The sequence below is a fragment of the Lissotriton vulgaris genome, chromosome 6, assembly GCF_964263255.1.
Source record: "Lissotriton vulgaris chromosome 6, aLisVul1.2, whole genome shotgun sequence".
In the NCBI taxonomy this organism is placed as follows: Eukaryota; Metazoa; Chordata; class Amphibia; order Caudata; family Salamandridae; genus Lissotriton; species Lissotriton vulgaris.
In genome coordinates, this window is record NC_141694.1 from 1,352,715,333 (window position 1) to 1,352,732,049 (window position 16,717).

General features: G+C 43.3%; 1 protein-coding gene across 1 annotated transcript in view; it reads right to left on the reverse strand.

Annotated features, from left to right (window-relative positions):
• The window catches only part of RYR2 (ryanodine receptor 2), a 3,481,211-nt gene that overhangs the window by 1,154,088 nt on the left and 2,310,406 nt on the right, over positions 1-16,717 (reverse strand). Inside the window, exon 65 of the mRNA XM_086925791.1 lies at positions 5,935-6,173. Within this exon, the coding sequence (XP_086781917.1) occupies positions 5,935-6,173 (239 nt within the window). The remainder of the gene's footprint in view (positions 1-5,934; positions 6,174-16,717) is intronic.

A 16,717-nucleotide genomic window follows, 5' to 3' on the forward strand; every position in this document is an offset into this window, starting at 1 on the left:
GGTCCAGACGGTGCAGTCTCTCTTCCTCCTTGGAAGGGTGAGGGTAGGATAGAAGGTAGGAAGGGTAATGAACTGTCCTAGATGGAAGGAAGTTACCACCTTAGGCAGAAAAGCAGCCCTGGTCCTAAGAACCATTCTATCAGCATGAATGGTCAGGAATGGGGGCTTAAAACTAAGAGCTTGAAGCTCACTTACCCTCCTTGCCGAGGTGATCGTAACTAGGAAGACCGTCTTAAAAGACAAAAGCCTCATGGGACACTTGTGTAAGGGTTAGAAGGGAGAACCCATCAAGAATGTTAAGACAAGATTTAAGTCCCATTGTGGCATGATAAATGCAGAAGGGGGGAACTTATTAGTGAGGCCCTTCAGAAACCTCAAAACCACTGGAGATTTAAAAACAGACGGCTGATCCGGCAAACAGAGAAATGCCGACAACGCCGAAAGGTAACCTTTGACTGTGGCAACAGCAAATCCTTGCTGCGCCAAAAACAGAGCAAACTGCAAAATATCGGACAAGTGAGCCCTCAAAGGGTCAATAGCCTTCTCCCTACACCAAACCACAAATTTCGAGCACCTATACGAATAGATGGACTTGGTGGAGTCACGCCTGGCCGAAAGAATGACATCCACCACACCGTGAGGGAGAGAAAAGGAATTCAGGTTGCCCCATTCTATCTCCAGGCATGAAGGTGTAATGTCTGGAGGTGGGGGTGTAGAACCTGCGCCTCCATCTGAGAGAGATCTGCCGTGAAAGGGAGACGGAGCGGCGAGTGAGCGGAGAGGTGGAGTAGATCCGTGTACCACACCCTTCTTGGCCAATCTGGGGTGACCAATATGACTTGGACCCGGTCCTGGCGAATCTTCCTCAGAACCCGAGAAATCAAGGGTATGGGAGGAAACGCGTAAAGGAGTTGACTTCCCCAACTCAACTGAAACACGTCCCCCAAAGCTCCTTGCATCGGATACTGGAGACTGCAGAATGACAGGCAGTGAGCATTCTCACGAGTGGCGAACAGGTCCACCCGAGGAGTCCCCCACATCTGAAAGATGTCGTGAACAACTTCCGGATGGAGCCTCCACTTGTGGTCGGCAGAGAGCTGCTGACTGAGAATGTCTGCACGTATGTTCAGAACTCCGGCCAGATGATTTGCCATCAGACAAATCTGGTGGTCCTGAACCCAGGACCAGAGACACAGAGCCTCTCTGCAGAGACACTGCGACCCTACTCCTCCCTGCTTGTTGACATACCACATCGCGGTCGTGTTGTCCGTCAGGACTTGAACCAACTGACCGTGAAGGGAAGGGAGGAAGGCCTTGAACGCCAGACGTATCGCCCGCAACTCTAAAAGGTTGATGTGAAGCAACCTTTCCTCTGGAGACCAAAGTCCTTTGACCTCCAGATCCCCCAGATAAGCACCCCATCCTAGAGTGGATGCATCCATTATCACTGTGACCACAGATGGAGGCAGTTGAAAAGGCTTTCCTTGAGACAGATTGCCTTCCACGCCCCACCAAGTCAAATCCCCTGCAGTTTCTCTGGAGACCCTTACTGACTACCTGAGATCTCCGTTGTGCTGATACCACTGCCTGAGGAGGCACCACTGGAGTGCCCTCATGTGTCAGCGTGCATGGTTGACCAAAAGAATGCAAGAAGCCATCAGACCGAGCAGACGAAGGACCTTCAGGACTGGAACAACCGCTCCATTGTAGAATAAAGGAATCATTTCCTGTATGTCACAAATCCCTTGAGGAGGAGGTAATGCACAACATACAGTTGTGTCCAGTACCGCACCTATGAACAGGTTGCGCTGGGAGGGCACCAGGTGAGACTTGGGTACATTTATCGAAAACCCAACCTGTGCAACAACTGAGTTGTCTCTTGCAGATGATGGAGCACCTTCTCTGGCGACTCCGCTTTGATCAGCCACTCATCCAGATACGGGAATACAGGTATCCCCGACCTCCTGAGATGTGCTGCCACCACTGCCATCACCTTGGTGAAAACTCGAGGCGCAGTAGTAAGTCCAAACGGAAGGACCGCAAACTGGTAGTGTTGCGACCCCACCGTAAAACGGAGATACTTCCTGTACGACTTCAGGATGGGGATGTGGAAATAAGCATCCTGCAAGTCGATCAACACCATCCAGACTTCTTCCAACAGCGCTTGAAGAATCTGCGCAAGAGTGAGCATCTTGAACTTTTCTTGTCTCAGATACAAGTTCAAGATCCTGAGATCCAGGATTGGTCGAAGCCTGCCATCCTTTTTGGGGATCAGGAAATACCGGGAGTAGCACCCCTGATCCCTCTCCTGCTCTGGAACCACCTCTATCGCACCCTTTCTGAACAGTGCCAGGACTTCTTCCTGCAGGAGAAGCAGATGGTCCTCCGAACAATAACCTTGGCAAGGAGGGTAATTGGGAGGGAACTCCTGAAAAGGAAGTGCATACCCATTTTCTACGAGATTGAGAACCCAAAGATCTGATGTAACCGATTCCCAATCTCGTAGAAAATGAGTAAGCCGACCCCCTACCGGACCCGCATGATCTGGAATGGTGGATCTAGGGCTGCTTTGCTGATGTAGGGGGGGGTGGGTATTAGAGGAGGAAGTAGAGGAGGAGGAGACCTGACATCCACGGGCACGACCCCTTTGTCTACCTCTGTATGACTTATACAAAGGGTTCTGTTGTTGTTGCTGTTGTTGGCTTTGTTTATAGGGACGAAAAGTGGACCTCCCAAAACCTCTGTGCTTCCTGGTGGAAGAGCCTCTAGTTTGCAGGCCCAAAGATCTAGCCGTCGTCTGGATGTCTTTGAACCTCTCCAATGCCGCATCCGCTTTCTTTCCAAAGAGGCCAGTGCCGTCAAAAGGCAAATCCATAAGAGTAGCCTAAACGTCAGCTGAAAACTCAGAAGATTTGGTCCAAGCAGCTCTTCTGGTGGCCACTGAAGAACCTATTATCCTGGCCACAGAGTCCGCCATGTCCATGCCACTTTGAATAACCTGGCGGGCTGCAGCCTGAGTGTCAGAGACAACCTCATTAAAGTTCTTTCTATCTTCCTCCGGAAGCTTAGCTGACAATTGCTTTACCGAATCCATTAAGGCATGCACGTATCTGCCCAGCAGGCAAGTAGCATTCGTAGACTTCAAAGCCATGCTACCTGATGAGAAAACCTTTTTAGCAGTTTGATCCAATTTTTTTGAGTCTTTATCTCCAGGTACCTGAGGAAAAGAGCCTGCTGACCTGTCCGAACAAGCGGCTTGCACCACCAGACTCTCTGGCGAAGGATGGGAAGTCAAGAACCCCGGGGCACCAGGTGCTACCCTTTATCGCCTCGCCACTGATCTGGACACCGCAGGAGCAGATAATGATTTTTTCCAGACATCCAAAATTGGTTCTGTCAGAGCCTCCGTGAATGGCAGAGTCGGCTCAACAACTGATGAAGTCGAATTTAATACTTCCGTGAGGATTTTAGATTTGAACTCCACTGTAGGTAAAGTCAAATTTAGCAGCTCAGCAGCCTTTTTGATAACCACATGGTATGGTGCCACATCCGTAGAGGGTGCAACCGAAACTGCAGGCAACCCCCATTCTGGAGAAAGTTCTAGATCACTTGCACTATGGAGATCCACAAATAAATCATCCTGCTCCTGGAGTTCTCCTTCCTCCACATCAGGGTCCTCATATTCCTTCTCCTCCATGAGACGTCGGGCTCTACGCCTCGACCACTCCATACGAACCGAAGTCGTCGGATCCGGTAATGACTCCGACGGAGTCGGAGCCGGCATCGAATGAGGAACCGGAACAGTTGGAGGATAGGAAGCCGGAACCGGCATTGAACCCCGATCCAAATCCGAGGTCGCTCCGGAGCCGGCGAAGCAGTGTGCGTAGTTGATGACCTCGGCGGCGCCGTACCGAGCCAAGGTGGATATGGCTTCGGCATAAACAGCAGAAAAGGCGCTGGAGCATATGCATGAGGGACACCCAAGTTAAATGACAATGGACCCATGGGACCCGCAGGTGCTCCAGAGGGGTACATTACCCTCGCATATACGCCAAACATGGCATTAAGAAAATGCAAAGGGTCCTGACCAGGACCAGGAAAGGGAGGGTACGAACCCAATGGCTGCTCCGAAGGAGGCTGCTCCGGATTCGCTCGTCTTGACCCTCTGGGTTATCCACCGGAGTCGGTGCCTGAGGGATCTCCACGTCTTCTTCATGCTCCGAAGACTGACACGAATCCGGATTCGGTTCCAGCTCCGGATCCGGAGATTTCTCTCGAGATCGTGCAGGCGAAGCACCACCTTCAGGCTCACAAACAGGAGAAGGAGACACAAAATCCTTTTTATGTCTTCGAGAAGAAGACTTCCTCTTTGAATCCGATGACCCAGAATGATTCCTTGAACTATGCTTCTTCCTCTTGTGCTTTTTCTTCGAGGAACCCGAAGCCGACCTCGATGCCGACTCCGACCTGGCCCTCGATCTCGACCTCGATCGCGACTTTGTTCGCGACTTCGATCGCGACTTCTGCTTCGATCTCGAGCGCCTAGACCTTGATCTCGAAGATCTCATGACTTCTTTACCTTTCACCTTTGCCAGCAGAAGTTTTGCCTCTTGTTCTCGTAGAGCCTTAGGGTTCATCTTAAAGCAGGATCGACAGCCTTTGACATCATGGTCTGAACCAAGACACCACAAACAATCGTTGTGAATATCTGTCATAGACATCATCCGGGTACACGAGCCGCACTGCTTAAACCCCGTCTTCTTCTTCGACATCTTCGACAAAGAACAGAAACACAGTAACACACAAATAGTAACAAAGTCACTATCTGAATCGCAGAAGATCCCAGAAACCTTTAGCGTTGACGACGCAGAAAAAAGGGAACTGATGTCATAACGCCGACGTAGGCCTAATATGGGGTCGGTGACGGCAGACGGAGTCGCGCGCGATGCAGTGCTCCTATAACGTCGTCCACGCCGGCGTGCTACAAAGAATTTTCCAAACGTTGCTGATGCAAGGGGGATATTCACAAGGTGAGGAATCCACTGGCAGATGTATCTATCAGAAATAAGAATTATTAACCAATCTATAAACCAACATGCCGGGCTTGTCCCTTTGGTTGCTCTTTGACTACACATTGCTGTGCAAAATGGAGATGTTAATTTCAGAGACCACTCATCACCCAGCATGTGTCAGGTGTCAATGCAACTTCCATCTGGCCCCTGGAATTCACTGACACCAGAGAAGGTTAAACAAGGGCCCCTACTAGTTGCAACCTTTAAGGGCCCTCTGGCACCCTTTTGCTGCTTGCCCATTCTGGCCTCCACTGTCAGAATACAGTGAGACAACAAGGGTTGGCGTGGCAGGAGGCTCGCAGTATGCAGTCAGTGGTACTTTGCTGATCTTCGCCGCCTCTCCACCCCTGCTTAACTGTAATGTGGCAGATGCTGGGTGGGCAGATATTCAATTTGCCTCTATTTTATCCAGCCTATATAACAACTGTGGCCACCAATCCCCAAGGCAATGCCACTACCATAAAAGAGAATGCCATAAAATACATGGTAATTGACATAAGCAGCTCACAAATAGATATTCAAATTTGAGGCTGGAAACTCGTTATAAACCCTTTTAAACAAAGATAAATATATACAGCTTGAGCTGATAAAATCACATTAACAGTCTCTCCTTATGACTTCTTTTCAAACCAGTGTCCTTACAGCTCTAACATATTTCTGTCATGAAAATGAAAAATATATTCCAAATAGAAAAAACATCTGGCTCAAGAGCAGGATCATGCAACTCTACTCTATGGCTGCATTGCAATACATGCAGTGCAAAAGCATAGTACAATTTACATTTGGTTATGCTGAAATACTGTTTATTATTAAAACAATTTCTCAATTTAATGAATGTAAGTTTTTTTATGTGAATACATACATATCAAATCTTCTCCAAACTGGTGCTGTCCAATGTGCTCAAAGAAAGACGATAGAACTGGCAACAGAGCAACAGTGGTGTAATTAATGATTTGTGTCACACCCTTTGGTTGGTTTCTTGTGTGTGTAAACTGGCCCTGCTTCAGGTTCTCTAGAGTCTTCTCAAGATCCTCAGCTGCATTGTCCAAAAATCCTCGAAGGGCCATTTTTACCGTCTCCAGACCAGTCTTCATCACAGTCCTATGTAAATGTAATTAAACACATTGAATTGTATCTACTTTTAGCCATCACTTTTAAAACTGAAAACACTCGAGTCAGGTTAGATTAAGATCTGAACTGTATACAAAAGAACAGATGCTCACTAGGCATGTGTGTGTGACTGTGTGTGACTGTGTGTGTCTGGGTGCGTGCATGTGTGTATATATATATATATATATATATATATATATATATATATATATATATGTATATATCTGCGCGAACTCCCAAGATCGCCACTTCTGGTCCTAGTACGATTCAGAACCCATGAGGCAAGTAGGAGACGGACCACAATCAGGATTCACAGATCTTTAATGCAAGAAGGTTGGAAAATGCGAGGGCAAGACGCGTTTCGGGCTTACAAAGCCCTTGTTCACATGCACTGGCTCAATGAATTCTTTTTGTTTTTATAATGCAGTGAATCCCGCCTCCCCGCCACTTTTCAATCAGGTCACATGAGCATAAAGGTAGAGAAAAGACTCTACGATATAGATGACCAGCTACAATACATGTACTATATGAGTTACATTCACATCAAAAAATAACTTCTGATAATAAAAAGACATTTCTTTTTAAGAAAAACATTTACATTTGTAAAGTTTCTTATTCAGTTATTTTGGGATAAATCCCTGTGCAAATATTGTCATATGTCCAAATTAGCGACCTGTAAACAGTGGGGGAGCAGGAAAAAGTGAAAGTGCAAATAACAAATTTTCATTGAATTACAGTCTGCAATTCATGGAGTAACTTGTATTCTGTGCAAAAATGCAGTTAGAGGGAAGAAGAAAAAGTGCTGTGAGTGCATGATGATATTGACCTGTGTATACAATGCATAAATGCTGATTTTGACGTTAAAGGAGAATAAATATCTTCCTATATGTCATATTAAAAGCATACATAAAAGCTTTTAATACCAGTATAAATACATCATCATGTAAAATGATTAGATAAAAAACACCCTGTGTAAAATGAGTGCTAAAAAATCTCACATCTAAAACTCATGAATATATAAGTATAAAAGTGAATACTATGTACAGTGAAGAAGCAGAACATGATGAAATATGCATAAAAGTGGCTGACAAGGAACTTGACCAGCCACTTACATCAGTATATACGAACATGATATTTTATAGGTGCAGTGCCTCAGAATAGGTCAACTCCCTAGATCACAGGGAACCTGACATATCTAGGGAACCAATAAGATGCTGTTTAGGATAGCAAATTTTCTTATCTCGGCATATAGATGTTAGAGTGAGTATTTAAAGAAAGTGGCGTAGATCCTCGGTATTATTGAGCCCATTAGGCCATTTGCTGTCGTATTCGAGGATCAAACTCGACTCTAGCCGCCTTAGTTTGAGCTCCCGATTGCCTCCTCTTCTCGGCTTGGGGACAGAAGCCACTACATAACATGGGAGGCAATTGAGGTCTTTATTATGGGTGCTCTCAAAGTGGCGAGCCACTGGATATACCTGGTCACTATGTAAAATAGCTCTAATATGCTGTAAAATCCTGACGTGCACTTGCTGTTTTTTACTGCCTATATAATTAAGGCCGCAAGTACACGTCAGGACATACACAGCATATTCGCTTTTACAGGTGTGGCTACCTTTAATTGGGATATCAACAGTGGAAAAAGGAGTTCTATAATGAGTTTTGTTGACTCCAAACTTGCATGCTCTGCAAGTTGTACATTTACGAAAACCTGCTGATATTAACCAATTAGGTTTCTGTTGTAATTCTGGGCTGCTTTGGTCTAAAACTGCGCCCATGCTTTGTGCCCGCCTGAAAGTGACCAAAGGTTTGTCAGGTAACATGCATCCTAAAACAGCATCTGTCTGAACCGTAGGCCAATGTTTGTTAATTATCTGCCTGATTTTATTCTCCTGACTGCTATAGTCTGTGATGAATCTAGGGCAGTCTACATCATTTATTTCGGTCACATCAGTGACCGCTTTGTTCTTATTTACAGTGTTAGAGAGTAGACTGGCTCTAGAGAGACTTTCCGCTTTGGCCAATGCTTGATTGAATACATGGTCTGAGTACCCACGGGCCTTCATTCGCGCTTTTAACTCAAAGATACATGTTTTGAAATCCTCAGCAGTACTGCATATGCTTTTTAGCCTTAGGATTTCTCCATAAGGTATGCTGTGGATAGTGTGCTTAGGATGAAGGCTAGAGGCATGAAGCGTAGTATTGCCCGCCGTGGCTTTTCTATGTAAGGTAGTTTGAATACGGCTATTATCATCTATGTATATTTTGACATCTAGAAATTCTGCTTGTTTGGCACTGATGTTAGAAGTAAATTTCAAGTTGAGGGGGTTATCATTGATTTCAGCAATGAATAACTGTGCCTCGTATTCATCCCCTTGCCATACAATGAAAATGTCATCAATATACCGAAGATATTTTACAATCTTCTCCCGTACCCATGTTTGGTGTGTAGCATTGAGGACCCTCTCCTCTCACTCCTCCCACCAGCCAACGTGTAAACACGCATAGCTGGGGGAGAAGCAGGCCCCCATAGCCACACCCCTTAGTTGTTTCCAAATTTCCTTACCAAATGAAAAATAATTATTGCTTAGACACCATTCAATCAAGCCTAGTATCACCTTGTTATGTTCATACAGTTCAGCAGGTCGCTGGCCAAGATAATATGTTATTGCATTTAAACCATCAAAAGGAGCAATGCTGGTGTATAATTGTTCAACGTCAAGAGTAATGAGCAACATGTCGTCCTGCCATTCCAAATCCTCTATTTTGGCCAAAAAGTCAGTTGTATCCCGGACAAAGCTGGGGAGATTGCTGACCCAACCTTGTAGAAAGAAGTCAATGTACTGGCCCACATTTTCTCCACAACTGTTAATGGCGGAGATGATGGGCCTACCGGGAATATAAATATATATATATATATATATATATATATATATATATATATATATATATATATATATATATATATATATATATATATATATATATATATATATATATATATATATATATATATATATATATATATATATATATATATATATATATATATATATACATATATATATACATGTGTATATATATATATATATATATATATATATATATATATGTCATTTAAAAATTGTTTTATATGAAGAAAACAGTGAAATTCACCAGTTATAGTTATCTCAAGTAACTATAACTTGTACCCTAAAGTAACTATGACACACACCCCCACCATTCACAGTGCTGTCATCAATGATGTCATTTCAAATAGGGCAGTGATGTTATTCATGGTGTCATAGAGCATGTAATGAGTGATGTAATATATGAGGTCACAAGCGGTGCATAGCGAAAGTGTTGGAGCCTTACTCCCATAAGAGCGAGTTAGCCCAAGGGGAAAAAAGTCCCTAGGCCACTCGCAAAGCTCTATTTTCTGAAACTGGGTTATTTGGGCATTTGCAATAGTCCCCTGAACCCAACTGGCCAGATATGCAAATATGTTTATCCTTTATTTTTCAACACCTACTGAATAGATTTACACCAAATCACAAAAAGAATGCTTTCTGGCCTAAGATGCAGTTTCCTGCCACATTTGATGCAATTCAGTTTCGCAGTTTTTGTGGTAATGCTGTTCAAAAAAGTCAATGAAAAATGCATGGGAATTTTGCGTTATGGTATCCCTGCCCTCTTTTTTCTCTGCCCTGCTTAACGGATCAGCTCAAAACTTTCCATGCATATACTAGATAAAAAGAGCACGGTTGTGAAACAGCACCAAAATTATTAGCAAAATAGAAATGGCATTTTCTATGAAAACGCTGAACTAACTAGAACTACCCAGTGGTTTGTAATTATAAGTATATTGTAAGTATATGTATATGCAAAAAAGGAAGCATATAACTCTGCTAAGTTCCCAAGTTTAGGTGGAAAGTAGCTCCTATATAGAGTACTTTACAACTCCAGCGACACTCTGAATCTGCTCACCTCAAATGTGTGTTTCTAGCAAATTGTTTAAGCATAAAGTTAGCACAGTGACATCCATAACAAGCTAAAAAGGAATAAAACCATTTGCCATTTCTACAGCAAATTCTTTAAGGATAAGATTTGCTAGTATCATCCATGCCAAGCTGTAAAATGACAAATGCCTTATACCAGAGGATTGCAACTTTGCTGGTCCCTTGAAAAGCACTGAATCTGGACATCTGGATGAGCTGGACTCTGTTCATTAGCTGTGACTTGGACCACCACAAAATGCATAATTGTAACCACATTCTGGTACAAAGGTTGACAAGTAGGGCATGGTAGTCAATGGTGTTGAGAGCCACTGAAAGATCAAGGTGAATTAGGAGAAAAGGGTTTTCATTGTCTGTGACAGGAATGCATCATGAACCACTTGAATGGTGACTTTGCCTTTGCTGCACTTTTGCCCGAGTGCAGTTTGGTCGTCCTGTAAGAGGTATTAGTATACTTATTCTTGTGTAGCATTGTAATGACACTATTGTCAGAGATATTTTCCAGGAATATCGGATGTATGCTTCACCAGTAGTTAGCTACCTACTTTGGGTCCAATTTTGTTTTTGATTTATTTATTTTTTGCAGTAGGAACTATTTTCTTAGTTTGTGTGCAGCAGGGTTTGGCCACCTTAAGTGGATTAGGTGAAGGGTGAGGCCTATGTATTGGCAATCCTCCCAATTCATCACAGAGCTTTTATCATTTGTGGGAAGGTTTGTAGTTCCTAATGGAGGCTAGAGAACACTTAGGGCCTGATTATGAGTTTGGTGGATGGGATACTCTATCACAAACGTGACAGTTATCCCTTCCGCCATATTATAAGTTTGATTAGGTCCAATGGAACATAATGAAACTCATAATACAACGGACAGGATATCTGTCACGTTTGTGACGGAGTATCCTATCCGTCAAACTCATAATCATGGTCTTAGAGTCTCTAGGAAGCCAGAAGTTGCTTTTGAGTCTGCTAGCCATGCTGTGGGGACCAGGAAACCTGGGAAAAATCTACTTCTTTTAGTAAAGGGGGTGGGGGTCCCATCAGAGCCTGTCTAAGTGAGCCAGACGTTCAAGGCATTCCACCCGTGTGTCAATATGGCTTCATTATGTTTTATTTCATTGGACACAATGATAAAAACCAATGTCTTGCATTTGTGACTGGAACACATTTTTTTCTGTTGTAGTTAGCTACTCAGAGGCTTTGGGTCCGCAAATCGACAATGGATCATTGGGGAAAAAGCTCCATTTCTAAATCAAATTCAACAATTTTTTAAATTTCAGTTTGCAGATAGTCCAAGAACCTGTGGTCGCATTCTATTTGCCGATTAACAGTTCATATATCGATAACTTTTCAAAAATTTCAAATCCACCCAACACTTTTCGTAATGCTAATTTCTTGATACCGACTGAATGGTTTACTCCAAAGTAAGCAAAGGCACTTCTTTGAGTATAATTTAAATTGTATTCTAAGTTTGGTATAATTACATTCAGCCATTTTTTCTGTGAAGGAGAGCAAAGAATTCTATGGCAGTAAAATGAGAAATTTGCGTTTTTTGATCCTCTTCACCTCATCCTGATACTTCTGCATGGAATTTACATTGCTGTACCCAAATTGGATGCTACCTTATTTTTAAAACGTTTTGTGCAGATGTAGCTAATAGCACCAAAACCTAATCATAGTTACAGAGCCACTATCACCAACTACAGAACATACCTATCTTTATCACTATCTATACGCATATATAGCAGATTTTATATTGACTGGTAAAGTGCTTTTCATATTTCTTAAACGTATCATCATAATTGATATCATCATATCACCGTATCATCACAATTAAAGCTTTTGCAGAGCTTTATCATTTCCACTCTTTAATTACCACTTCATAAAATGTAAATTAAAACCAGAACATACAAATTGCAATAAAACCAATGGTCATTGTTTCTTTAATTAGCAGTCTATTCGTGAAAGCAAAACCTAAAGGCACATTATTTGCTCTGCCTTGAAGATAGTAGCTTCAATAGTGATTAAGCATACCCACTGTGTTTTGTTTATTCAACACACAAAAAACTTAAGATTCCAGTTAAATTCAGGGTCCATTCATACCTCTGCTTTTCTGACAGCAGCTTCAACAGTCCCTGATCTTTGTTAGTTAGAATGTGATCTTTAAGACAGAAAGGTTTGGTCTCTGTGAGGCTCTGTATTATTAGTTATACATTTAAAAATGTTTCTCTTCTTGTAACTTCCGGCAATCAAACAAGATTACGAAATATTTGACCTACTGTTTTAAACAAACCTGTGTTTGAAATAAAATGCATAGTTGTTATGTACATCAATATATTACATATATTTGTAACATATAAAATACATATTGGGTAACTTGAGTAACAAGTTCCGGTATTGCCATCTAGGAGTTCTGGTGACATTTACAAACCACTCTGCCTTCATGTTACAAGGTTATCCGTTTGGTATATCCCTATATATGCAATGCATACACTGTTTGATTTTTACCCCTTTTAACACCTGGCATACTGCTGAGGTCTGCGATTGGAAGCCTCTAGCATTTCACATTGTTGTAACAATGGCACTCCCATTGTTTCTGGTTTCATCCGTTCTTGTCAGTAAGCCCAGCCACAGAAGTGGGGTAGGATTTTTATCTAGATAAGTGAAGCAGCAACCCTGAATGAATTTGGTGGATGCCTGCAGATTCCGGAAGTTTCTATTACAGAAATGCAAACAAAATGTGTGAATTTAGGCAAAGTTTGAAAATGCAGGCCATTGTGGATAACAAAAAGTTGTTGGATCCAAACAAGGCACACCACCCTGGAATCCCCTGAGTGTCTAGTTTAAAAAAATATTTTTCTGGGTGGCGAGCGATCCCAAGCCAAAAAGCCAGTGCTACCCACAATGCAAAGACGTATTGGTTTTGAGAGGAAAAAGAAAACAAATTACTTATCTGTAACTGTAGTTCTCCGGTATTGGAAGCTTTCGTAGATTCACGTACCTGAATCATTTTCCGTCGTCGAGACGGGAGTCTCCGGTATAAAAAAAGCAATGCTTAGCAGTATAGCTAACTGAAAAAAGGCCTAGGCCCATTTCCCTTCTGTAACCCATAACCTTTGTTATGTAAAAAAGGACCAAACTTTTCCCTTAGCCAATCAGAGCTCCTCACCCCCTAGAACCCACCTGAGAGAACCTTTTGCTCCTCAGATTTTTGGGCACTTGTGCTATAACACTCTTTGTGCCTAATCCGAGGTGAGCCTTTCAGGGGAGATGGGGGGCGTATGTGAATCTATGAAAGCTTCCAATACTGGAGAACTACAGTTACAGGTAAGTAACTTGTTTTCTTACTCCAGTATTGGAGATTTCATAAATTCACATACCTGAATCAGAATAGCGAGCAGTAAATATTAGCACATTTTGTTTTGTCACCTACTTCTCCCCAACAGGTAACACGTCATTCTCTCGTAGCAATAGCTGTATGAAAAAATGTTCATAGACCAATTGCTCATAAATGTTATAACAAACAGTGTGCAATAATAAAATGTGCTTATCTTACCAACCAAGAAAGGAGGGAATGACATAGAAGGCTCACCGTTATAGGAAAAGGTTCCTCAGAACAGCTTGTCCCACTGCTACATCGCTTCTGGCGTGGGCGTCCAGGCAGTAATGTCTGGTAAAGGTATGCGTACTCCTCCAGGTAGCCGCTCTGCAGATGTCCTGAATAGAGACGCCTGAAAACAGAGCAGTAGAGGTTGATACCGCTCTTGTTGAATGTGCACGAACACTTGCAGTCAACGGCTTTCCCACTGCCTGATGACAGAAATGAACGGCGTTTGAGATTCATTGTGCAATTCCTTCGTGCAATTCCCCGTTTCCACAACAGCAATCTTTTCCTGGGGGCACTAAAAGCCACAAACAATTGTGTTGATTTTCTGAAAGTTCTTGTCCTTTGTAAATAAAATTTCAGACAACGCTGAACATCCAGAGTGTGGAGAGTTCTCTCTGCTGCTGTAGATGGTTGAGGAAAGAATCTTTTAAGGATCAATGGCTCATTCAAGTGGAAATCCGTTGGCACCTTTGGAATAAATCTTGGATTTGTTCTGAGCACCAACCTGTCCTCTCTGAACTGCAGAAAAGGTTCTTGCGTTGTAAGTGCCTGTATTTCTCCCACTCTCCTGGCTGATGTCAGAGCTATTAATAGAGCCACTTTCCAGGATTGGAATTTTAGATCAGTTTTATGAAATGGTGGTTTAATCAATTGTGATAAAACAATATTCAGTTGCCATAGAGGAGGTGAAAGCCTGACAGGTGGGTAGACTCTAAACAACCCTTTCATGAAATGCTTTACAATCCTCTCCGACCACAGAGGTGGACCCGTTGAACTTCTCCTGTATCTAGAGATCGCCGCCAAATGTTCTTTAATAGAGGCAAGGGCCAATCCAGACTTTGCCAGCCTTAGTAAATATGGGATGATTTGATGTGCATCTGCTTGCAGAGGATGTAAGTCGTTCTCCTGACACCACAAGCAGAATCTATTCCATTTCATCCTACATGTCTTATTAGTGCTTTCTGCCCTCGTCTTTGCCAAGATCTCTCTACATTCTGTTAGAATGTTTAATCGATTAAATTCTCTGTACTCAGGAGCCAGGCTGCTAATTGCAGTGCTGTCGGTTCTGGATGCCGCACTTGTCCCTGAGCCATAGTCAATAGTTCTGGTATTGGCTGTAGACGTATTGGCTCTGTTTCTTGTAAAAGGAGCAGTTCCGTGAACCAGTGCTGCCTGGGCTACCAAGGGGCTATTAGTATTATCCTGCACAGTTCCTTCTTCATGTTCGTGAGTACTCGCGGCAGGAGGGGAATCGGAGGAAAAACGTAGGCAAAGACGCCTGACCATGCCATCGAAAACGCATTCCCCCACGATACTCTTGGTGATGCCAGCTTGCAAAGAATTGCCATTTCTTGTTCTGGGCTGTGGCAAACAGATCCACTGTTGGTACTCCCCATTTGGCAAAGATTGTCAGTAGTGTTTCCTGATCAAGTTCTCACTTGTGGCAGGCTGTCTTTTGCCTGCTGAGAGTGTTCTGATCCCCTAGGAGATGTACAGCCTTCAGAGTTACCTTGTGATTTATAGCCCATTTCCATATTTTCTGAGCTTCTCTTGACAGAGAGAGTGATCTTGTGCCCCCCTGTTTGCTTATATAGTGCATTGCGGTCGTGTTGTCTGTCCGCACTAACACCAATCTTCCTTCCACTCTTGGCAGGAAGGCCAACAATGCCAATCCTATTGTCCTTAACTCCAACGGGTTTATGTGAAGGTGTTGTTCCTTTTGTTTCCATCGGCCTCTGACTTCTAACTCTTGGAGGACTGCTCCCCATCCTTATAGAGAGGCATCCGTGGTAACCACTAGTGGAGCTGGTTCGTCAGGAAGGAAAGACCCACCGAGATATTGCTTCTGTGAGTCCACCACGCTATTGCCTGCAACATTGGTTGCATGACTTTGACCTTGTTCTCAAAGGATCCCTTTGCTTGGCACCACTGTAGATCTAGCGCCTCTTGTAACGGACGTATTCTCAATCGACACAGGGGAATGAGTGGTATGCATGAAGACATCGTCCCCAGAAGAGATTTGTATTTTCGGACTGAAAGACACTTTCTTCTCCTGAACTCTTTGGCCAGAGAGACGAGTCCCAATTGTCTTTCTATGGATGGGAATGCCGTGTTTTGAGACATATCTAGGATTGCACCCAGAAATGTGATCCTTCTGGATGATGAAGAGACAATTTTCCATGCAAGCCAAAGTTGAAGCTTGAGCCTCCTTCTACGATGGTGCCTTTATCAACCAGTCGTCTAAGTATGGGAATATTTGGTGTTTTTGTTTTCGCAGATATGCTGCCACCGGTGCCAGACATTTAGTAAAAATTCTCGGGGATGATTTGAGGCCTAATGGCAGCATTTTGAACTGGTAATGTTTTTTGGCCACTGTAAATATAAGGTATTTTCTGTGGGAAGGATGGATGGGGATATGGAAGTATGCATCCTGTAAATCTAATGGTCATCTGATCTCCTGGGTTTAGGAGTAGCAGAATATCTTGGAGGGTCACCATTCTGAATGACTGTTTCTTGAGATAGGCATTTAGAGACTGTAGGTCCAGGATCGGACGCCACTTGAGAGCATCCTTCAGGATCAAGAAGAAACGGGAATAAAATCCTTTCCCCCTTTGGGAGTTCGGTACCGGTTCTATTGCTCCCTTTCGGAGCATTCCCTGAATCTCCCGCTGCATTTGAGGTAGGTGTTTGACTTCTTGATACGTAGGTGGCATAAGAGGAGGGAAGTGTAGAAATTCTAGAGTATGTCCGAATTTTACTATGTGGAGGACCCATTTGTCCGATGTTATTCTCTGCCACTGATGTAAATAATAAGTTACTCTTCCACCCAGGGGAACATTTGATGGGGTAGGAGGATAAATATCCGGAGTTTGAAGGCTGTCATTGTCTTTTGTTGTTGTCTTTACTTGGACGACCTCCTCGTCCTCTGGGAGCGG